Source organism: Borostomias antarcticus (genome assembly GCF_949987555.1).
Source record: "Borostomias antarcticus genome assembly, chromosome: 17".
Taxonomy (NCBI): Eukaryota; Metazoa; Chordata; class Actinopteri; order Stomiiformes; family Stomiidae; genus Borostomias; species Borostomias antarcticus.
The window spans coordinates 4,408,574-4,433,921 of NC_140250.1; the positions used below are offsets into that span (position 1 = coordinate 4,408,574).

General features: G+C 44.8%; 1 protein-coding gene across 1 annotated transcript; it reads right to left on the minus strand.

The window, feature by feature from the left end:
• Positions 1-1,783: 1,783 nt before the first annotated feature.
• Positions 1,784-25,080, minus strand: LOC311320501 (RAS guanyl-releasing protein 2-like). The gene is made up of 16 exons (XM_084452263.1): positions 25,008-25,080; positions 24,666-24,768; positions 23,730-23,786; positions 23,381-23,512; positions 22,283-22,433; positions 21,887-22,060; positions 14,861-14,977; positions 12,237-12,518; positions 9,761-9,841; positions 9,208-9,327; positions 8,892-9,007; positions 8,581-8,722; positions 5,036-5,072; positions 3,437-3,595; positions 2,141-2,203; positions 1,784-1,911 (listed from the first exon to the last, which is right to left on the minus strand). The coding sequence occupies exons 1-15, from the start codon at positions 25,075-25,077 to the stop codon at positions 2,145-2,147; spliced, it is 1,800 nt and encodes a 599-aa protein (XP_084308389.1). The 5' UTR covers positions 25,078-25,080; the 3' UTR covers positions 1,784-1,911; positions 2,141-2,144.
• Positions 25,081-25,348: the final 268 nt, after the last annotated feature.

The window sequence follows — 25,348 nt, forward strand, 5'->3', positions numbered from 1 at the left end:
ATGTACTGTACTATATATATATATATATATATATATATATATATACTTGTAAAGAAAGATATAAATACACTTCAGTTATTCAGTGAAGAATTTCATTCAGATATGTATACACTAAAATCACTATGACAGCATTCTTCATTCCCCTGTACACAAACGTCTAACTGTTCAGCGTCATCTTCTACAGTATGTTGCCTCTTGAATTTAGTGTGCTATAAAAAAAGATGAATATGCATGCTTCATTTAAAAAATCAACAACAAAGACAATTTGGTAAAGTATTCAAGACAATTTGGCAAAGTATTCAAGACAATATTTGTACTGTTTCAACTACATTCAATAGCAAGATCAGTGCACTGGGACCTCATAGTATACTGTACACTGCACACAACACAAAATAACCACCATAGGACGACTATTGATATTCAGGAACACACTACAAAAATGAAAATATTTCAAATCACATTCAAAAAGTACTGTAGTCCATCTGAGATGTTGTGCTTGGCAATATAGTTGTTGCTATTTTTGTTTTTGTTGAGATGAATCTAGATGAGATGTCTCCAACCACACAACCAGCGAGAGTTTTGTGGTTTAAAGGAGTAGTAAAGGGAAAATGCATGTTAAGCCCTGTTTTAAGATTAATTATGATCATATACAATGGTTCAGATCAAAAAATTGACAAAACTAGCACTTTTGAGAAAGTCTGATAATTGCTCTAACACCGTTTAGGTCATACAATGGATGTGGGTGGGCACCGTGAAAAATCATTCAAAAACATGTTAAACTCTCGATTTCAAAGACAAGAAGCTCACTGAGGGGGTAATTGGTGTCCGTTGGTGTTCTGACATCAAGCGGAACTACTTACGGTAGCTATTGTTATTGTTCAAGCGGAACGTATGTGCTGCGACTAAATAGTTCTATGCTAAATATTTAAAAAAGCCTTTCCAGATGAACTAGAATCTTACTTTATGGCGAATTATATGTCAGAACGCCAACTAACACCTCGGTGAGTTTCTTGCTTAAAACAGGACTAAACATGATTTTTCCCTTTACTACTCATTTAACCTTTTACAGTAATTGAACATGTGGCCATTTAACATGACTTTCCCCATTGGACATTCACTTGAAACAAGATGGCAAAGCAACATACCTGTACAAAGCAAAGCTTCTTGGAGATATTAAAGACCATATACAGTAGTGTAGAGGTCTGTGGCAGGTATACATTCTTGGCAATAACAGCACCTCTTTTGTTTTTAATCTACAGGAACATACAGTCCTAATTATATAATACAACAAAATGCCCTCAAAATATAACTCCACTTATTACAACAATTCAATGGACTAAACAAACGAAATATCTCTATCTTGCAAATACAATTGTCTTCATTCAGTGTAGAAGCAAGTATAATATATAAAACACAGTCCCATCTAGAATCAAAATGCAGAGTCAATGAAGACATTCGGGACAATGTTCAATTTCACATTCCGATATGAAGAAGGTGGTATGGAGAAGTTTAGTTGGGAGTACTTGAAGCTGCTGTTGAAGTAATAGTCCACTTGGGGGCAGCATGTAGGTATCCTTTGTTGTGTTCAGTGCAAATTCCTCATTCCCAGTCTATAGAAATAGAAATGGTTGACTTTGCTATGAGGTTCCTTGATTTGGCTGTGGGCATGCGTGCGTGCTTGCGTGCGTATGTGTGTGCGTGCGTGTGTATGTGTGCGTGCGTGCATGTGCGTGTGTATGTGCGTGCGTGCGTGTGTATGTGCGTGCGTGTGTGTGCATATGTGTGTGCGTGCGTGTGTGTTTGTGTATGTGTGTGCGTGCGTGTGTGTGCGTATGTGTGTGCGTGCGTGTGTGTGTGTATGTGTGTGCGTGCATGTGTGTGTGTATGTGTGTGCCGATGTTTGGACGGATCCTGTGGGAGACAGTGGCCCATTAGTGTACCAGCAGAAGTTACAACTTCTGAGTTTTTATCTAAACATTCTACCAGTGCTTAGAGCTGCCTTATTAATTGACAAGGCCTCTACAGTAGCATTATTAACAAGGCGTCACAGTTACATAATAACTAAGTCAACTAAGCCAATCATCTGAAATCATCTGAAGTGATGATTTAACTACAGTACAGCTTGATGTCAGCAGCTCACCTGGTTATAAATGGACATCAAACACGCCCTCCTCCACTGTCTCTAGGTCCTCCTCGGCAATTACTGAGAGAGAGAGAGAGGGAGAGAGAGGGAGAGAGAGAGAGAGAGAGAGAGAGAGAAGGAGAGAGAGAATGGTTGGGAGAAAGAGAGGGGGGGACAGGGAGAAAGATGGGGAGGAGAGAATGAGAGGGTGGTGAGAGAGAATGAGAGAGGGGTGAGAGAGGGAGAAAGAGGGGGAAGAGAGACAGAGTGTGAGAGAGAGAGAGAGAGAGAGAGAGAGAGGATGACAGAGAGAGAGGATGACAGAGAGAGATAGGGGAAGAGAGTGAAGGTGGTGGAAGAGAGAGAGAGAGTGAGCACGAGAGAGAGGGAGAGAGAGCCGGTGGCTATGGTTACCCGCCATTGTGCACAGACCATTCATATCCACTCTGGCTCTGATATTCAGGGGCGGCTGTAGCTCAGTTGGTAGAGCGGGTCGTTCAATGATCGACGGGTCAGTGGTTCGAATCCCAGCTCTGACTGTCCACATGTCGAAGTGTCCTTGAGCAAGACACCTTTTGCTCCCAATGAGCAGGTTAGCGCCTTGAATGGCAGCTGCCGCCATTGGTGTGTGAATGGGTGAATGAGATGCCATTGTAAAGCGAGTGCCGCTAAGGTGGAAAAGCGCTATGTAAGTGCAGTCCATTTACCATTTATCATTATATTCGCTCGCATCCTTTGTAGGCCTCCGCTATCCAGCGAGACCCATGGTGAACGGTTTCCAGTTCTCAACACGGGGACACCCGGGGCAAGGTTCCACGTTCCCACAGGGTGGTTTGAACATGCTCAACACCGCCGCCCACACTTGATTTCGCATTTCCATTGCAGATTACAGACATTTAGGAGAACGCCCCCGAATCCTGTTGTAGCTGCAGCGCAGCTAGGCGGCTAAAGTGTTGAAAAGAATGATTTGAAAAGAATGTTTTCGCCACGTTCTGGACTTTCATACCATTTGTCCTTTCATACCAGTCCTCGTTTCGTTCTCACGGCGGGAAGAGAACCGAAAAGGACCCTAAACATCCGACGGATAATCTGGACTATTAATCTGATGTATATAATCTGACCTGTTAATCTGACATTAAACTGTACCTTACAAGTTGATTCAGCATTAAAACGCATCAACAGGCTGTAGGCTGACCAGGGTGTTGGCTGGGGGGTGTGTGTGTGTGGGGGGGGGGGGGGGCTCACCTGTGTTCTGTAGGCTGACCGGGGCAGGAGGGTGTGTTGGAGTGGGGGGGGGGGGGCAGGGGGTCTCACCTGTGTTCTCTAGGCCGACCGGGGCGTTGGCGGGGGGGGGGAAGCTGTAGGAGCGAGCCTGGAGGGCGGGCGGCGCCTCGTGGCTGATGCTCTTGGTCCGCTTGCGGCACTCCACCGCCAGGCGGCCGCGGCACGCCTTGTGACAGTTCACCCCGCACGCTGCCGGACGGAGGGAGGACGAGAGGAACGGGGGAGAGAGGGGGACAAAAAAGGATGAGAGTGAGGGTGAGAGGAATGGCGAGAGAGAGAGAGAGAGAGAGAGAGGAGGAGAGGGAGTGTGAGGGAGAGAGAAAGAGGGAGGGTTGCGACAAGAATCATCGGGTTAGAGGGAAGAGCTGGTGGTGAGGGGCCGGCGCTCATACACACCGCGCAGACACACACACACTGAGACACACACACAGCATTAGACTGGCAAAACCTCCGCCAACAGCTCTGACAGGGAGGAAAACTCAGAGAGAGAGAGAGAGAGGGCCCCCTCCTCGGGGCGGATGCGTTAACGCGTCAGCGCTCGCTTCGGGCGTGAATAAAAATGCGCCGTCAGTGCGTCCGGAGTGAAAAGGACAAGGCGCGGCGCGTGCTTTCCGCGGACTTGCCGAGGCGCTCGTTAGCGTACGTACGTCTGCCTGTTTGTATTCTGTACACACGCTCTCATTCGCCAGAGACTTAATTGAATTTGAAGGCCCGCTCGCTTTCGCTAAATGGTCCATATCAACGGCGGACTGAGGTGAACTTCAAACACAGTCAATCGCTCAGCACTTCTATGCCACGGCGAGGGATTCGTTTCAATTAGTTGCCACCCATCTCTGTCGCACTCCGCGGCTAGGCTAACAGCGCTAATGGAAACGAATGGCTGGTGTTTCTCATTGACTTCCACTGATCTCGTTAACACAACAGCTGACTGGAGCACTCGCACCCCGACTGAGACACAGTCTGTGAGTACGGAAGACAGGGGAGTAGTGAGTCCAGGTGTGTGTGTGTGTGTGTGTGTGTGTGTGTGTGTGTGTGTGTGTGTGTGTGTGTGTGTGTGTGTGTGTGTGTGTGTGTATGCTGTACGAGTGAGGGATACAGATGACAGGTGTGTCTCTCAAGAGGACTACACGTGTGTGTGTGTGTGTGTGTGTGTGTGTGTGTGTGTGTGTGTGTGTGTGTGTGTGTGTGTGTGTGTGTGTGTGTGTGTGTGCGTGTGCGTGTGTGTGTGTGTGTACTGGTGCCTATGTATAGAGTGTGTAGTGTGAAATGAGACGGCTTACTCAAACAGTGTTCTCTGAGAGATCCCAAAGCACAAATCTATTTCAACATTGTGATTCGTGTTTGTCCAGCAGAAGAAGACAATCCTACGAGTGTTGACTTTAAGAACCCTCTATGGGGGAATATCACGCGGCTTGTATGTATTTGTCTGGGCTCCTGTTCTGTTGACCTTCACTCAAAGCCACCTGAAGCGACAGGCTGCTTCCGATCGATGATGACGAAGAGGGCCGGCGATTAAATGTCATGTGCCAGATTAGATTCATGGTCATTAAACGGATATCTCAAAAGGCTTGCTGGAGCCATTTGATATATTCTAGTCAGCTATTTCAGAGACTAGATTGTGAGTCTTACCTTTACACTTGTATCCCTGTTTGTAGAAGCCCCATATCTAAAAGTTGAGAGAGAGAGAGAGAGAGTCATTTGACATTTGTACAAACATATCCACATGAAGCGAATTCTTGTAATAGGAGGGAGGCCACGACACTGACACCCATGTGGGCTGGGAGAAAGAGGAGGACGATGAAAGACGATGGCAAGTATGAGGGAGGAGGAGGAGGAGGAGATGAAACATGGGTGTGTGGAGGGAGTGAGGAGGAGGTGAAAGGTGGGTGTGAGGGGGAGAGTGAGGGGGAGCTTTAAAGAAAGAACCAAAGGTAGAAGATGGGGGACAGAGAGAGAGAGAGAACGGAGAGAGGCAGAAGGGGAGGGGTGGAGAGACGGGCAGGGTAGAGAGCAGAGACGATGGGGGGAGGACGGGGGGGAGGGGGAGGGGGGGCATCAAGCAGTCGATGGCGCCGACGGTGGGGGGACAATGACATGAAAGACCTTCCCAGGAGATCAGACACACTGGAGAACTGAGAAGGGAGGAAATACCCTGATACCCCCCCAGACACACACACACACACACACACACATTTACACACACACGTTTACACACATAGGCATAAAAACAAACACACACACTAATATTCATGTATGCATTGCACACAAACACACACGCACGCACGCGCACACACACACACACACACACACACACACACACACACACACGGTGGAAAGCCTCAAACTGACATACTGTAGAGTCTGAGGCAGGCTCCTGAACAAAGTGAAACAGCACTCAATAAGAAGCAACACACCACTATCAGAACAGACCACTATGAGAACAGCATCGCCGCCTAAGCACTACTGAACACTATCAGCACATCAGACTATCAGAACAGCATCGCCACCTAAGCACTACTGAACACTATCAGCACATCAGACTATCAGAACAGCATCGCCACCTAAGCACTACTGAACACTATCAGCACATCAGACTATCAGAACAGCATCACCGCCTAAGCACTACTGAACACTATCAGCACATCGGACTATCAGAACAGCATCACTGCCTAAGTACTACTGAACACTATCAGCACATCAGACTATCAGAACAGCATCGCCGCCTAAGCACTACTGAACACTATCAGCACATCAGACTATCAGAACAGCATCACTGCCTAAGTACTACTGAACACTATCAGCACATCAGACTATCAGAACAGCATCGCCACCTAAGCACTACTGAACACTATCAGCACATCAGACTATCAGAACAGCATCACTGCCTAAGTACTACTGAACACTATCAGCACATCAGACTATCAGAACAGCATCGCCACCTAAGCACTACTGAACACTATCAGCACATCAGACTATCAGAACAGCATCGCCACCTAAGCACTACTGAACACTATCAGCACATCAGACTATCAGAACAGCGACACCGCCTAAGCACTACTGAACACAGTAACTGAGTCCTTACACCGCTGTTTCGCCTAGATGAAGATACCGTTTCAACACCATTTGCAGATTCACAGTTCTGTTCTATTCTAGTCTCTTATTTTGATTGGTCCTATTCGAGTGTGTTATGTTGTTCTTATTATACACTCCCACGCTCATTTCATAGTTTGAGCCATCGTGCACAGCGTCTGATGCAAGCATCTGATCTGTTGTATTCTATTCTGTTCAGGATCAAATCAAATCAAGCAAAAAAAAAAATGTTTCACCCGAGGGCCAGAAAAGTGAGCTGTAAAAATTCTTCCTTGACCTCTCTCAACGAAACGATCGAGCAAGCTCCTGGAAAATATTTGTCTATTGGCTAAGAACATATACAGAGCAGTAACCATGGGCTAAATACTTCACAGGAGAGGCATGAATAACAGTAGAGTGCACAAATAGTTACAGAGAAGTTGCCTACATGGTCGGCCATTATGGACTCCCACAAGCACACAGTCAAAAGGCCCCTGGACCCCTGGTCTAACATCCACCAGCCTAGCCAGCCTAGCCCTGCATGTACCTCCTCAACCCTCACACACACTCACTATAGTAGTACTGTAGTAGCAGTTATATTTGACAGTTGATTAAAAAATATATATATATACCTTATACATGCAAATAACAAATCATTAAGGAATACACAATAAAGTCACAGACATGTCCTTGCTCTTAGACATGCAGTACACAGAAGGACATAAAACGCACAAGCAAAATGATCTTCCAGCTTTGAACTGCAGGGAGACATCAGCAAGCCTACCTTAATTTAGCACCACTCATTAAAATTACCAGACCACAGAAAGTTGTCAGAAGAGAGACATCATTAAATCAACTATGAACTACCAGGATAAATTGGAGGGGCCGTTGAACTTAATTTAGGTGGGCGGGTTGTTTTTTCAGTTCTGCCAGCCACTGGGCAGAGAAGTGTCAAATGGAAGAGAGAAATATTATTTTTGACAGTGAGCCAACAGGAAAAGTTAGGCGGGCGGACAGGAAGTGGCTGGTGGCTGCCAAGCGCTGTTAGTGAGCTTATCTTTATCCCTCTTTCATGGTGTTTTCCCATAAGGGCATGACAATTCAGCTATGCTAACTGTGGTGTGCTGGTTTGTGTGTGTGTGTGTGTGTTTGTGCATGTGTGTGTGCGTTGCTTGTGTGTACATGCATGACGCACGAGTGTGTGTGTGTGTTGTGTGTGTGTGTGTGTGTGTGTGTGTGTGTGTGTGTGTGTGTGTGTGTGTGTGTACACTGGAACAAATCTACTGTATCTTTCTCTCCCAGCTTCTTTACAGCGTTTCCCAGCGGGCAGCCGGGCAGTCCTCCAGCTCAGAGCCAAACACTGGCCCTCAACACCGCTCCACTACCGCACCCCTAGTCCTCAACACCGCTCCACTACCGCACCCCTGGTCCTCAACACCGCTCCACTACCGCACCCCTGGTCCTCAACACCGCTCCACTACCGCACCCCTGGTCCTCAACACCGCTCCACTACCGCACCCCTGGTCCTCAACACCGCTCCACTACCGCACCCCTGGTCCTCAACACCGCTCCACTACTGCACCCCTGGCCCTCAACACCGCTCCACTACCACACCCCTGGTCCTCAACACCGCTCCACTACCACACCCCTGGTCCTCAACACCGCTCCACTACTGGACGCTGATTAAACCTCTGACCCATCCAGCAACCACTGCGGGGCACATGACTCACGACACCAGGCCAGATAAATCCATCAGTTAAAATTTGCCGGTCAAATGATCACCTCTGCCGTACGCCACAAACCAAAACAGCAGTGTTGAACAACCAACTATTGATTTATCTCAATCCGAAGATGAACTGTTGAAACAAAAGTTCCAACTATTTTGTAACCGCACTGCCTCATGCCTTTGACACTGTAACAAGAGGCCCCTCCCCCTCTCTATAACGCACTGTGGAGGTTTACAGAGCGAAAGCTACTTCCACTTGAGCAAGGTACCCCCATAATTTGCTCAAAAACAAGTGGCTTAGTGTCAAATAATTAATATTTAATTGTAAATTGTAATTGTACAGTCTGGGGTGGTCGGGGGAGGACGGCAGGGTACTTACAAAGCCAGCGCAGTGCTCACAGAAGGTGGGCTTAACGTAGGTGGTCTCGGTGAAGGTGTGTACGAATCCCATCTTGCAGTTGAGCAAAGAGCTGGCCTTCATGAAGTAGTCGATCATCTCCTCTCGACTGATCTTCCCGTCCCTGAGAGAGGAGAGAGGGATGGAGGGAGGGAGAGAAAGAGAGAGGGTTGGGCCAGACGAGGGCTGTGCTGAGGAGTGTTGATTCACTGTGTTGTGATTCATTGATTCATTTGATGTGTAGTTTGATGAGCGAGTTTGAAGTACAAATATGGTCAAACGGTGAGACTCACTGGTTCTTGTCCAGCTCTCCAAACTTGCTGAGGTACGGGAAGTTGTTCCTGATGATCTCAAACTCCTCCCTGGATATGTGGCCATCTCCGTCTGTGTCAAAGTTCTTGAAGACCGACTGTAACCATGGCAAAACATACAGTAATCAGTGCATGCATGCCTACCTGATAGAGTTAAATTAAGGGCTTCTGTTATCACCCAGTAATGGGGGCAGTTAAGGTGACAACTACTGCAAACTACTACTGTCTTCCAATCCAGTTATGTTGTGGCAGTATTAGGGTTAGCCTGGGGTTAGTGGATGTGATATGCAGTACTCACGTCCACCATCTTTTCAATGTGTTTGTTGATGACGGCCGGATCAGCTTTGGGCTTCACAGACGCCGCCCACTCGTCAATCATGGAGGGCTTGGGGGCGGGAGCAGGGGTGGGGTTGGAGTTCTGCCGGGACGAGGAGTGAAGAGATCAGAGTAAAAATAGGAGAAGAATGGGTCCAGTGAGAGTGAGCGAGTTGTTGACATCACGCAACCTTACGCATGAAGTTGACTGTGGGTTGCCAGGTTTGTTAAAATGTGAAGAGAAAATGAACCCGCTGGTTTCCTTTAGGATCTAACATAACGCTACTGGTTTCCTTTTTTGGGAACCTTTAAATGTCTAGTTAAGTACCTAGGGCTGGAATGAGGAATGATGAGGAAAGAGCACTGATAAAGATGCTGTAAGGACAAGCGATAGCAAGAATTTCAACGTACCAGTACCCATACTTGTTACACCTGGCGAATGAACTTTCTATTCTATTCTAGTCTATTCTATTCTATTCCTATAAGCTCATATGAGACACATGCAACCCTTGAGGGCATGGCGAGCGCGTGCTCACCACTAGCTTGGCACTGCGGGGCTCCCTCTGGAGAGACAGCTGGTAGATCTCCTCCTCTGTGTGGTACTGGTCCAGAGAGACCTGCAGGAGGAGGGAACAAGGAATGCAAAGACGGGGAGGAGGAGGAGGGACGAAGGGGATCGAAAGGCATGAATGGACTATTAGTTGAGCAGTGAGGTGATATTAAAATGTAGAGCATTTTTAGGGCTGCTAGGAGCGTTTTCTTGTCAAGTGACCCATGGAGATTGCTCATGACAATTTTCACGCTTGTACGGTATCCCCAACTGAACGATTCGGCCTAAAACACACTCTTAACCGCTCCATATTGCAAAGCCAAATGTCCGACACAAAGAACTGGTGAATTGATGTCATAGTAGGTTACGGCATCTATAGACAGACAATGGCTTGTTTTGATGGCAGTGGAATTCATTGTTAAGTGGTATAATTTCTACGTTAGAAGAACGTTATCGTAAGTTTACATAATGAGTACTATGGCAACGGGTGAGACGGATCTATTTCTGTTTCACGTTACCTAGTGGATGGATACATTATCCCTACTTATCCCTACTCACTGTGGTAAATAAACCTACATATGTTTAGAAGCCTAAAGAAGTGTCATGTAGTGTTATATTATCTACCCTGTGAGGTAGCTACTGTACCATATCAGACATAGGTTTCATGGAGTTTAAGTTATAAACAGTACAGTATCATTAATCAATGGTTTAAAGCTCAATGAGATAACTTTTTTATTGTTCAATATTCAACTTTACTTGCTATTAGTTTATGAATTGGCCTTAGAAAGACCCCAACAACCATTTTCATGACATGAGACTGCATGAGACCCTGTGAATTCATTATTTTAGAATTTCGGTGTACTGGCTATGATACATTGATGATGATGATGATGATGATGATGATGGCTAGTACACTGGTGGGAAATCTTGTGGTGAAAACAGAAGTGACACGTGTCACAATATCAGGAAGACAACAAACACTTTGCCCCGCGAAACGAAATGTACATAAAAGAAAGAGGACCAGTATTTACCTGCATTGAAGCCATCCTTCCCAAAAGTAGCTACAATCTTCCAATCCGGTCTGCGCCACACGCGTTTGTTATCATTTTTTTGCCATCATTACAGCGAGTGAGTGGGGGATTGTGGGAAGTGTGGTTCTTAAAACGCAGTGCCGATTTTATCACGACCAGAGGGGCTGCCAAAGTGCCGAGTTCTCTCATGTAGCTTTAAGTACTGTAGATATTCTGATACTCCCTATATCTGACCTAGATCAAATCTGCTGTATTTCTCTGGTGATGATTTCCTGTAATGACTGTACTGAGCATATGATCACGGAATCACCTTCGACATTTGAATTACCCAGAGGGGAACGGTTGTTTATTCTGGATCCATGATGCACCATATCACCATGGTTTCCCCCATGCTATTGACCAATCCCAGCCAACCTTTAGTCAGATAAACTGGATAAAGCCAAGAGCTTTAGATAATAGAGTATCGACCAGTGAAAGCAATTTTTTTTTAAACATAATTTTCTATTCCATACCATAGAGAGAGAGAGAGAGAGAGAGAGAGGGAGGGAGGGAGGGAGGGAGGGGGTGATGACGAGCAAAGCCACTATCTCCCATCATGACCTGTGGTCAGTGACGATGATGATGCTGAGCAGAGCCCCAGTCCCCGATCTCGTCAATCAGCGCTGGTTCTGGGGGATACAAACAGCTACGCTGGGCGGGTTTACGGCAGCAAGGAGCGCTTGAAGTTGTGTAGTGCGCGCGTGACCTTTTCAGGTGTTTTTCAGATGGCTCATCCAATCACACGCCACGTTGTTTTGAAAGTTCCCGCCCTTTTCCTCATCATCTCTGCCTCGACGTGCGAAGAGAATGAAAAGAGAAAATTTCACCCACCAGCCATACCAGGGATACGCCATTAGATGATGCTATTAGACCAAAAAAATGCTTCTATCCTTACACACAAATTATTTTTCTTGACTTTTTTGACAACCCCCCCTTCCCTTTGTCAATTTATTCCTTTGATGCCAAGTGACAGTCTCCCGCTTACCCCTTTGCAACCACTGATTCCATTAATTTGCAGTAGATTTCTGCTTAAGTGTGTCGCCCCCAGTGACCTCAGTTACATGCATATATTTCTGCTGATCGCTAAAAGCTAATCAGATGGTCGGAGGTGCTGGAATGAAACCAATTGAGTAGATTCCTGACAGTATGGCAGTGGAAATAGTATTCATTTTGCAGATAATAGCAAAATCTGCACGCGTGCTTCTTACTGTATATGCTCAATTTATGCTGATGCACTCTCTCTCACCCAATAAGTCTTGACCCGGCTATCTCTTTAAAAGAGAACTGATTATTAACTTTTTTCTGTGAGCAAGTCTTTCTTTCTCTGTTGCAGTCTGCAGGCCTAGCCAGGACAAAGAAAGAGAGGAAGTACTTCTATCGTGTGTCCCTCACCGTGAGGAGGTTGAGCAGGTCGGTGTTGGCGTCGGTGTTGGGCGGCGTGGTCTGGACCAGCGCCAGCTCCTGCAGGATGGCATACAGCTGCTGGGTCTTGACCAGGTTGACCCGGGTCTTGTCCGGGTCGGCCCAGTCGGGCAGCGCCACGTGGACGGCGATCAGGTCTTTGAGGTGCACGCCCAGGATGGGGAAACGGAAGCCGGTGCACTCTGAGAAACGCCTCCTGTACTGGCTGTAGTTGCCGCACGACGTCACCAGCTCGATCAAGCTGTTGAACACCTGAGAGGAGGGAGGGAGGGAGGGAGGGAGGGAGGGAGGGAGGGAGGGAGGGAGGGAGGGAGGAGAGGTGGAGGGTGAGAGGAGGGTGAAGGTTTGAAGTCTGAAAAAGTACAAAGGCCCCTGAGCGCTTTCTTTCAACTCTGGAAATCCAGAGAACACAGATGACTCCTCGATCGTAACGATGCAACGTGTTTTCCTGCTTATGTCCTGGCAACGTGAAACAGGTGCAATTATGCTCGTGTTCGACCGTCTGCAGCTAAATCCAGGGATTCAGTGTGGGATGATATATATGCAGGTTCTGACCACTGGGTTTCATTCACCCTGTTTCTTATTCTGAGAGAGGCTCGTTCCATCTAGTTAAATGTTAAAAGCAAATTCTCATCTAATGATCGTGGATCTCCAGAGCATCGAAAGCTGGGCTTCAGAACGCCTACTATTCAGAAATGAAAAGCACACCTCTCTAACTAGCCTTATTAGTATTCTACTACCAACCACAGACTCACTTCCCACCACAGTCGGACACAAACAGTATATGACAAAGATACCAGCACTTACAGGAATGTCTAATTTTAGGGTAATTTTGAGAACCATTGAGCAAACGTCAAGAGGGGGACATCGTTGGATTCGTCTCGGCCCACAGAATCCTGGAAGCCCAAACTCGAGCTGTTTGGAGTTGATTTTGGCTCTTTATAGGCACAGAGTATAACCGCCCTACTGAGGCCCGTTCAGTTGGGTGTCCCACTCGCAATCTATGCGTTTAGGTTGTAAACGCCCATTGGTCATCGTCTCGTGGATCAAAGGAGATGGATATCATTTCTGGATGTCATTCCAAATGGACATCATTTCTGGACGTCATTCCAAATGGACATTATTTCTGGACGTCATTCCAAATGGACATTATTTCTGGACGTCACTCCAAATGGACATCATTTCTGGACGTCATTCCAAATGGACATTATTTCTGGACGTCACTCCAAATGGACATCATTTCTGGACGTCATTCCAAATGGACATCATTTCTGGACGTCATTCCAAATGGACATCATTGAGCAGTTTGGAGTCGATTTTGTCTTGTTGTAGGAACAGCGGTGATTTAGATCGGCAAGGGAGGAAAATAACACTGGATGTCTGATTTTGTTGGTTGCCAATATATGGAGAAAAATAAAATAAAATAAAATAAAATAAAATAAAATAAAATAAAATAAAATAAAATAAAATAAAATAAAATAAAATAAAATAAAATAAAATAAAATAAAATAAAATAAAATAAAATAAAATAAAATAAAATAAAATAAAATAAAATAAAATAAAATAATAAAATAAAATAAAATAAAATAAAATAAAATAAAATAAAATAAAATAATAATAATAATAATAATAATAATAATAATAATTAAAAATAATAATAATAATAATAATTATAATGATAATAATCGCCCACTAACCACCATTCAGTTTGCGTGAAATAAATAAATAAATTTCCCCCCATTAATCCTCCGGCTGGTTTGTTACCCATATCTCAGGTTCTGGGGGGTAGTGGGGCGGGGTAGGCAAACAATAATCAAACTGGAGGTTGTAGACTACGAGCCATTTCAGGGACTGTATGTGTTTTGTTTCTACTCGGAACCAGCGGCCCAGATCAAGCCAGGTTCTCCCAAAGACTTGACAAAATATCAGGACTGCAAGCCTCTGAGCGCGGAAGCAGAGAGTGCTACCTTGTGACAAAACCCTAACGGCATGACTCACTCCTTCAAGGCTCTATCTCTGATCTACCCAACATGATAGAACCACCTCAATAAGAGTCATCTAATCTATGTTGTAAAATGTACCCACAATGCATCTAGCCCCAAGACTAATCTATGAGAATCCTAACACTTAGAACAAGCAAAAAAGGACTTACTAAACACTTCAAACTCTGAACTCGGTGGATTTAGTAGGTGGGCTCCTGGGTAGAATAGACTAGACTTTTACGAAGCATAGTTATTTTATGTACCAAGCAAAATGTACTTGTCAATGGGAAAAATTAATTATGGCGAGCGCACAGATGGTTGGCTCTGGTATGTGTGACCAAAAGCATGCACATATGCACAAGTCAACAAAACACTTTAAATAGATAGGATGGACCACAAATATTCACACAGATATGATTTAGCACTCCTAACATGAAATATCCATAAACAATCGCTACTACAGAGATTGAAAGATCTTAACATGTCACTGTGAAATAGTTTGGTGTACTCTGGTATTTCAGACACGCCTCAGATGACAGCCAAGCATGTTTTGGACAGCATGCTTGGACAACCTGTTTTCCAAGCACGTGGTGACATGGCAGTTGACTGTACCTTGTTGGTGTCTGCGCTGATGTGTGTCTGGGTGTCTTTGAGACGAGAGATGGAGCTGTTACTGAGACCGCCCACCACAGCCATCAGGGTGTTGAAGTTCTGCAGCTGGAGCAGTTTCTGGGAGGGAGAGAGAGAGGGAGAGTGGAGAGAGAGAAAGAGAGAGAGAGAGAGAGAGGGAGAGAGGGAGAGAGAGAGTGAGGAAGAGAGAGAGGGGGGGGGATGATTAAGTGCTAGGGTGTGTGAGAGACATGAAGCATAAGGAGATCCAGTATGTGGGTGTGTGAGCCAGTGCCAAGGAATGATTTAGCAAGAGGAGGAGGGGGAAAGATAGTCTGAGAAGGAGCCAGAGAACGAGGAGATTTTGAGACAGAGTGATTTAGAGGGACATGGACGTGAAATAGAGACCATTTTCTCGGTCTCAGTAAGTGAAGTATCACAAACGGACGCGCTGAGCACAATTTCGACTTCAAATAGAGACATGAATTTATTCTACATCCTATTTAAATTCCTAATGTTTCGGCTTTCAGGCATGTCGTGTCTAATGTATTTCTCACAATGCTCATTAGAACTACACAAATGAGTTGTCCTTCCTAATTGTTACTTACTGATGGAGATTGCAAACAGAGATCCTGATGCACTAATCACAGTAAGTGTATTATGTGTACACGCACGCGCACACACACACAAGCACACACACACACACCAGCAAACCCTATTCAAACGCATTAACAAACCTCTAGTACTAGAGCTCTGCTAGTAGAGCGCTCTGCTAGTATAGACCATGCTAGTAAAGACCATGCTAGTATAGAGCTCTGCTAGTATAGACCATGCTAGTAAAGACCATGCTAGTATAGAGCTCTGCTAGTAAAGAGCTCTGCTAGTATAGACCATGCTAGGATAGAGATCTGCTAGTATAGACCATGCTAGTATAGACCATGCTAGTATAGAGCTCTGCTAGTATAGACCATCCTAGTATAGAGCTCTGCTAGTATAGACCATGCTAGGATAGAGCTCTGCTAGTATAGACCATGCTAGTATAGACCATGCTAGTATAGAGCTCTGCTAGTAAAGAGCTCTGCTAGTATAGAGATCTGCTAGTAGAGAGCTCTGTTAGTATAGACCATGCTAGTAAAGACCATGCTAGGATATAGATCTGCTAGTAGAGAGTAGTAGTATATCTCTGCTACACATTACACCTACACATTAGACCAATAGTATGAGCTCTGCCAGTATAGAGCATGCTAGTATAGGGCCCGGCTAGTATAGACCATGCTAGTATAGAGCTCTGCTAGTACAGACCATGCTAGTATAGAGCTCAGTTAGTAATAGAGCATACTAGTATAGAGCTCTGCTAATAATAGAGAATGCTAGTATAGAGCTCTACTAGTATAGAGCTCTGCTAGTAAAGAACATGCTAGTATAGAGCGCTGCTAGTAATAGAGCATGCTAGTATAGAGCTCTGCTAGTAATGAACATGCTAGTATAGAGCTCTGCTAGTAATAGAGCATGCTAGTATAGAGCTCTGCTTATATAGAGCATGCTAGTATAGAGCTCTGCTTATATAGAGCATGCTAGTATAGAGCTCTACTTATATAGAGCAAGCTAGTATGTAGCTCTGCTAGCATAGAGCTCTGCTAGTACAGAGTCCAGCTAGAGGAATTGCTTTGCCCTTCAATGGCATTTCACTGAAAATCAATTGGGTTGCCGCTGTGTGCGGGAACACTGCCTGGGGGGCATCAATCATTGTTACACTCAAATGCCCTCCCAATCAATGCCCACTATGGCAGAGTGGGCAGCAGCCAGTCTGGCATCATCATGGTAGAACCACTACACTGTGGCCTGAAGTACGCTGACTACTAGTGACAGGTATCAATAACGTGGTGAGTGGTTGTCTGACAGACAATGTTTCCACAACACAACTGCACTGAGTGTCTCCCTAGGATGTTGTTGAACACAAACGCCTTGTGGGAAATGACATTGGGATGTCCCGTCCACAATGGAAAATGCTCATTCATTATTATTGCCTGACGAGGCTCTTGATCTACCAGGTGTCAGTGTATGTGTAGATGGTGGTCGATGAGGTCAGGGGAGGGGGGGGGGAGAGATCTGAGAGAGACGTGTGACATAATAGTCTGTCAGGAGGGGCCCTCAGATTTGGAGGTACCCCTACCCGAGTTAGAAGACACCACAAAAGTGTTTTTTCACATTACATCCTGTCCCCCATTAATGAAACTGATTCTTGTGGTCTTTTATTTTGGGGCAACATTCATTAGGGGCCAGGCAGCGTAGCTGCCGGAACCCTATTGTATTTGCCTATATTATTATTATTATTCTCCTTCCACTGAAGTCTAACTTCCCATGGACAAAAAATCACCAAAATTTGCACATAGCTCCAGTACTATATCCAAAGTCCTCAACCTGCATTGTAGGTCAATAAACCTGAAGGTGGCGCTACAGCAACAGTCTAAAGTTTAAAACTTAAAAAAATCATAACAAATCAGCCATAGGTGCTATCACTGTAAAACCACCACGTGAATGTAGTCCCAAGTGAGACAAAACCTTCATACACTTTGACCTTGCAGGAAGTTTGAAGTCCATCACTCTGATTTCTTCATAAACTGTAAAACCTATCAAACATATCTCCTCCCACATTTTTTGTTCAATTGACACCAAAATTAATATACTGTATCTACAGACTGTCCTTACCAAAGGATCCTCACAGATTTTTGAAATATGAAAAATTGAGCCCACAGCACATCAAAAGGTTTCACTGTTAACAGTTTTGTATACAGTTCCTATTAATTCTCGCCAAATCAATGTCTGATCATCCTCATAAAAAGTGACAACATTGGCCACATATCCAAGATGTAGTATGATTTTTTTCAGAATTTTATCTCAAAAATTGAATTTTTAAAAATATGTTTAATTCTGTCCTCTGAAACCAACACTTCATACAGAGAAAACTACGTTACCCACAATCCAACGCAAGCTCAACGAATCGGAGACATCGCTGTTGGCAACACTACCCAACCCCCGCCGAGGATTACAATGACTAAATTGATTGATTGGCAACTGACTGAGTACACAGCGGCTGAAGTTAATGTTCAATTATGAAAAAAAAGCTAACAAAACCTGTAACCCACATTTTTCAATCAATTAACACTAAAGTTGCTACACTGGATCTTCAAACTGTCATTCACAAACTCATTGACCAGATTATTGAATTATCAAAATTGAGCTTACAATGCATGAAAATGTTTTACTTATTATTATTATTCTCCATCTTCCACTGAAGTCTAACTTCCCGTGGACAAAAAATCACCAAAATTTGCACAAAGCTCCAGTACTATACCCAAAGTCCTCAACCTGCATTGTAGGTCAATAAACCTGAAGGTGGCGCTACAGCAACAGTCTAAAGTTTAAAACTTAAAAAAAAATCATAACAAGTCAGCCATAGGTGCTATCACTGTAAATCCACCACGTGAATGTAGTCTCAAGTGAGACAAAACTTTCATACGCTTTGACCTTGCAGGAATTTTGAAGTCCATCACTCTGATTTCTTCATAAACTGTAAAACCTATCAAACCTATCTCCTCCCACATTTTTTGTTCAATTGACACCAAAATTGATCTACTGTATCTTCAGACTGTCCTTACCAAACGATCCTCACAGATTTTTGAAATATGAAAAATAGAGCCCACAGCACTTCAAAAAGTTTTACTGTTAACAGTTCTGTATACAGTTCCTATTAATTCTCGCCAAATCAATGTCTGATCATCCTCATAAAAAGTGACAACATTGGCCACATATCCAAGATGTAGTATGATTTTTTCAGAATTTTATCTCAAAAATTGAATTTTTAAAAATATGTTTAATTCTGTCCTCTGAAACCAACACTACATACAGAGAAAACTACATTACCCACAATCCAACGCAAGCTCCGAAGACATCGCTGTTGGCAACCCTACCCAGCCCCCGCCGAGGACTACAATGACTAAATCGATTGATTGGCAACTGACTGAGTACACAGCTGCTGAAGTTAATGTTCAATTATAAAGAAAAACAGACAAAACCTGTAAAAATTAATAAACATATCTCATCCCACATTTTTCAATCAATTAACACCACACAACTTGCTCCACTGGATGTTCAGACTGTAATTCACAAACTCATTGACCAGATTGTTGAATTATCAAAATCGAGCTTACAATGCATCAAAATGTTTTACAAATGTTTTTACGATACGATATGAATGTACAAAATTAACATTGGAATGTCAACTTTCTTGTTGTCCTCCTATTCTCTCGCTTATTGCTCCTAAACTTGTCGGAAATTGCCTGGCCCCGCCTCATCGCTGCGAAGCAGCTTTAATTTTTTTTGTTATTCATTACACCTACCCCGATCTCAGAAAATGGCCAGTCTGAATGGGAGAAAGGTGACAAAAAGCCTATAACTTGAGAATGCTCACTCTTATCTTCATCAAATTCACTGAGGTATGGACCGGGTGTCTGTCCTTCATCAACAAAGACTCAGAATGTAGTTTACCTGTATAAATACTGAAATATAGCACTGTAAACAGAGCTTTAGTTTAGGCGGAAATTGTCCTTTTGTGGTGATGGGAAAAGGGCACTCCTTTACTGTTCTCTGGTTTATCAGAAAAACACATTACTGTCATTTATAGTGTTACTGAATGCCCTAGGATCCTATTGGAAAAAAAAAGTGGTTGTATGGAGATATCTAGTATAGTTGTATTGCAAATGAGAATTCTGTAGACATACCCCTTCTCTGAAACAGCCAAATTAGGTCATTACGAATGAAGGATAAGTGGTATAATAGCCTATACAGGAAATTGGGACCATATCCCTCCTCCACCAAACTTTACAGTTGGCACAATGGAGTCAGGCAGGTAACGTTCTTCTGGCATTTGGCAGACCCAGACTCGTCCATCAGACTGCCAGATAGAGAAGTGTGATTCGTCACTCCACAGAACACGTCTCCACTGCTCCTGAGTCCAGTAGCTTTACACCACTCCATCCGACGCTTGACATTGCGCTCGGTGATTTAAGGCCCTCTCATCCAACATCAGTGTCAGATCTGCTCCAGAATTTAATGGAGTGTAAGTTGGTCCATGCTACACCCCTCCACGCTCCAAGCTACATGAAAATTGGTCTGGTAGTTTTTGCGTAATCCTGGTCCGAAATATGAATGTTGTGAATGGCTGGCCATGTTTGGGCAGCCGGTGGACCCGCCCTGTGATTTGGATCTGCTCCAAAATTGAATGGGTTCTAAGTTGCACCATGCTACACCCTTCCACTGAGTTCTGTGAGAATTGGTCCAGTAGTTTTTGTGTAATCCTGCTAACAGACAAACACACAAACAAACGCATGCCCGCACACACACCACCGAAAACATTACCTCTCACCCTGCGCTGTTGCTGAGGTGGAGGTAACAAGCAGGTATGCAAATGGATGAGAATGAGGGACAGAAATGATTCACACAACATCCAACCCTAACCATAACATCTCCAAACCCTAAAAACATCTCCCAACCCTACCAACATCCACAGGATGTAAATCCAATGGTATGCAGTGTGGTGCTGGTAATATTTGGGAGGGAGAGATGAGCAGATGGGGAGAGAGGGAGAACAGGAAGGAGGAAAGCAGGAGGCGGCAGTTCCCTGGGGCCTCTCAAAAAAAAGAAAGCAACATCATTTGAAATATCTCCCCCACTGTCAAAGACGGCAGCAAAGAGAATTTCAGTGAGACAGTAGTGAAAGCGAAACTGCACTCAAAGTGTGGAGAAGTGGGATCTGTAATCCATCACATTTTAAGAAGCGAAACACTTATCGAGCGCCGATACTCCCGCCCCAGCTGTTCTGTTCTGTTCAGTTTGGGCTCCATTATATTCTGACGGTGGGGGTGAGAGAGGCGGCTGTGGCCTGCATGAATAAATCATGACGAGTTTGTTTAGGAGATAACGAAACGTTGCTCTCAAACAAATCCCTAAATAGACTCGGTATACGAAGGATAAAAATGTACAGGCAGCGGGCCAATGGAAGGGGATGCATGACGCAGGTCAGAGGTAGCGATGACAAGAGTCGCTCAAAAAAGAGAAGAGGTGTATTTTCTATTGGTACGTTTTTCTATAGCATTTCTATACTGTAAGGTCACAATGGTTTGAGATCCAAGTAGTTTCCAATTGAGCCTACTATTTCCCGGTGCTGTTTTGCTGCTAGGCAGATTCTTTTCAAAACTATTTGAGTCGCCATTGCTGGTGACATCTCTTGTTTATATGGCTATCGGGACGACCCTAGCATCTTAGGACCAGTGAGCCTTAAAGGGTTGAGACTGGGAAATCTTGGACATAACATAAAATCACATAAAAACACTTTGTCCTGCCCAGTGACTATATATGGAATATTCTGAGGTTCTTCCACATTATAGTCATGCAATGTAACTGAGGCGGCAGTAGTTCAGGAGGTAGAGTAGCCGTCTGGGACACAAAAGGTTCCTGGTTCGAGTCCAGCTCCTCCCGACAGTGCGAATACGCTAACTGTATGTTCATTTCCCGCATGTTGTCATTCTGTATCAAGAGATGAAGGCCGTCTATTTTGAACCTCACAGCAGTAATGGGCAAACATGATTTAGAATATCTTATCTACAAACCGAAATGTCTGTTTTTGCAAATTAACCCCTTGAATAGACTATGTTGTTAGTTTAATCAGGAATAATAGACTGACATCAGATATGTGATCATTTAACAAGGTTTGTTCGTGTGTGAGTGATAAAAAATCTAAATAGGACCTCAGAATTGGATAAGTGGAAAAAATGAGAAGAGGAACTTTCGGAAGATCCGTGGTGAACTGAGAACAGCAGGCCTATAGGCCTATGGAACGCTGCGCTCAAGTTGGGTGAATGAAGGAACTTTGTCCTCTTGGTAAAATTTGATTGAGCTCTAAAAGCAACAACAACCCCTCCCATCCGCTCTAGACAGACGCGACCCCGGGGCGTAACAGAGAGAACCGACCTGGGCGACCCTGATGAAGTGGGAGATGACGGCAGCTCTCTGAGGGGCGGTGGGCTTGGTGAGGACCATCAGCTGGATCCACTGGGACACGCTGTTGAAGAGGGTGATGAAGCGCTCCAGGATGGGGTTGTCCACCGTGCAGCCGTGCATCACGAAGCTGTGGTAGTCCTGGAACTGAGGATGAGAGCAGGGGAGAGAGGCAAGGAGGGAGTGACTGACTGGCCGTTCGGGGTTGACATACAGATTCTAGAAGACATACAGCATGGCTCACATAAAGGTATTGAAACAGCATTTCAATTGGAAGGTGAGAGACAGACAGACAGACAGACAGACAGGCAGGCACACACACACACACGTACACACACTGTCACATACGGTATACTGGCACGTACTGACCAGGATCTTGCAGAAGGACTTGTACTCCAGGTAGGTGAGGTGCTCGGCCAGTTCACAGGGGTCCAGGTGGTCGAACAGCAGGGACATCTTCCTCTTCTTAGACAGAGAAGGCACACGCTGGGTCACCTGACGCTTCCACTTGTATGACGGCCTGAGAAGGACAAGCAGCGCAAATCCAATAAAACCATCTCCCAAAATAAAGTCTGCATTGGGTCTCACTCAGTGAGTACTACAAATGAATGGTGGAGATATAACTGTTAGCAGTCTAAGGGCAACACTACTATACTACTACTACTACTACTACTACTACTACTACTACCTCTAGTACCCCGAAAGTAAAAATATTTGCCAAGGTTCGCTCAAAGAGGTTTAGTCTGGTTTATTGAGAAAACATACAAGCGCAAGGACTTCCAGGATAACGCACGTGAGTGGCATCCAACAGAAGTCCCGCAGTCTGGTCTTGCGCGGCCTTATATTCAAAGCAATACACATGTATGACGCTTCCAGGGATGTGATTGGCTAACCCATCTGTACACGTCATATTAAATGGCAGACATCATCAACAGTGGTCAAGAGTTGAGACACGTGATATGAGAAAGAGCGGTAAATCTTGCAGGGACAATGGAACAAAGAATGGTTATTCTGGAGCAGACAACGTCTAGGTGTGTCGACCTCCTGGAGAGGTCATCCTGTCATAAATTAGGTTAGCACAGCTATGTGAAAGGTTGAGGGAGGTGGTGAATTACAAGGGACAGGGCCGGACTGGGTGAATATTTCATGCCGGGAGTCATGCCCAAGTCAGGCCACGAGCCGAGCCGACGCGGTGAGATGGAACACTTTCAGTTTTGTTTCGTTGACCGGGGGGGGGGGTGGGGGCATGCCATTCACCGTGTGTCAGGCCAGTTGGCGCGCCAGGCCACCGGGAAAACTCCTGGTGCTCCCGATGGCCAGTCCGCCCCTGACAAGGGAGGTTGTGAAACTACAATTTCTATGACATTAGGCAGCCTTGGGATGCATACATGCACAGCATGAATACTCTCTTTCTCTCTCACAAACAAAAAGACATGCACACTGTCAATGTCATTAAGACACACTTACACACTGTCAATGTCAATGAGCTGACTCTGGTGCTCGTTCCCTTCCGTGGTCAAGAGGTCCTTGAGGTCTTTGATCTGCTCCGCCAGCGCTGGGTTCAGGTTGAACTCGGCCGGGAACTGTGAGATCCAGTACCTGGGGACACGAAGAGAAGAAAAAAAGAGAGAGAAAGAAAGAGAAAAAGTCAAAAGAGATGAGAGGAGAATGATAAAGAAAGAAAGGAGAGACACAGAGAAGACAGAGAAAAAGAGGAGGAAGAGAGAAAGAGGGAGATATAGCGAGCTACAATGCCATCCTCGTGAACCCATTGCACACCAAAATAACCTAAAAAAAAATACAAATAAGTCCTTACTTGACTAGATGGCAGATTCTTGTTCCGAGCTCAGCAGTGCTGCTCTTCTCCTGTGATCTAAGCACAATGTTAAGGTACAATCTTAACATTTTATGGTGGCCTACACAATACAATTCCGTACATCAATGTTGTACGGTAGTCTGCACTATTTGTCATCAGTGGAGGATATATAGAAGTATAAGGAGTATAACCACTCCTTTATCCATGGACCCACAGTATATCCACTTCTTTAAACACCACTAATGTAAAAGCTGTCACATTTCTGCTACAGTATACTCACTTCTTTAGTAAGACTCTAGCCACTCCTGTAGTCCTACAGCCCTGCAGATAGCGGAAGTGGAATTTTGTTGCAACGTGAGCCTAAAAACCTGACAGTACAGTATGTAGTATTTATCTACATTGATGTTGCACTGCATATCTGTTTTTACTCTATTTTATTATATTTTATTATTTTCAATGCCCTTTTGCCTTATTTTATCATGCAAAGTTGAGTCGGCTCTGAGCCAGAGATTTTCATTACTGATAATGATATTACATTGTTATTGAGTATATGACAAGAAACTTGAAACTTGAACTTGAAACTTGAAACTATGTTTGAGCAGACCACACATGGCTAAAACCGCATTCTGCCTGCCGCAGGAGCACAGAATGACATTCATGGGAGGGTCGAGATGCACAAGGTTTTCCCAGCTGTCTGTCTGTCCGTCTGTCTGTCTGTCTGTCTGTCTGTCTGTCTGTCTGTCTGTCTGTCTGTCTGCCTGTCTGTCTGTCTGTCTGTCTGTCTGTCTGTCTGTCTGTCTCCCCCTTGTCTGTCAATAAGAGGCACACTGCGCTGTGGACTGACTAAGTCGCTGCTTACACTGCACTCTGTAGCAGCCCCTTGGCACACACACACACACACACACACACACACATCGTTTGGATAGTGAAGGATACTTGAGCAGCAGTTTCTTTGCCAGCTCTGTGGAAGGGAGGTACCAGGGGTGCATCATGAGGAACATGCGCACCAGGGAGGGCTCTTTGAGGGTCCCCGTCTCCTCTAGAAGAGGTCAGACACATCAGTCATCATCACTGTGCTTCACACAACAGGCCGTTAGCCTCATAAGACAATCCCTCCGTCATTTCAGACTCTCCAGAATCTATTTGTGTAGTGCGTTGTGCAAATGACTAGAAAGCAGTGGGAAGTCTATGCCTTGAAAACAGTCTTCTGATCAAAATGTTGTGTTTCTGCGTAAGTGTTGTACGTTTCAGTGCTATAAAGAAGATTAGTAGACCAACCGAATGCTTGGATGCATGCGTCAACTAGTTCATCAACCTTAGCTGACTGGTCTAAAGATAAGGGCTCCATGATGGTCTCTCCTCCTCCCACTCCCCTCTTCGTGGTCCTCGTCCTCTAGCCCTCAGAGTTCCTCCTAAACACAAAAAATAAGAAGGATAATTTACAGTAAATCTCTCACAATTTATTTTTTTTACAGGAGCTGGAAAGCACCTGTAACTCAAGAAACTCCACTGCTGCATACTTGGAATAGTTGCAAGTCAATTATGAGGCACACAGTGTTCCTATGATCTCATTGTGCACAATGAGTGTTAGGGTTTGGTTTGGGACACAGGCGCAACAG

What these genes read in the sequence shown, in the direction of transcription:
- LOC311320501 (XM_084452263.1), bottom strand. Translation starts at nt 25,077, where the DNA reads ATGGAGCCCTTATCTTTAGACCAGTCAGCTAAGGTTGATGAACTAGTT. An exon ending in CCCGCAGTGCCAAGCTAGTG is followed by an intron (nt 9,328 to 9,760) that starts GTGAGCACGCGC and finishes TCGTCCCGGCAG; the next exon opens with AACTCCAACCCCACCCCTGC. An exon ending in ACAGGGATACAAGTGTAAAG is followed by an intron (nt 3,596 to 5,035) that starts GTAAGACTCACA and finishes TCCGTCCGGCAG; the next exon opens with CGTGCGGGGTGAACTGTCAC.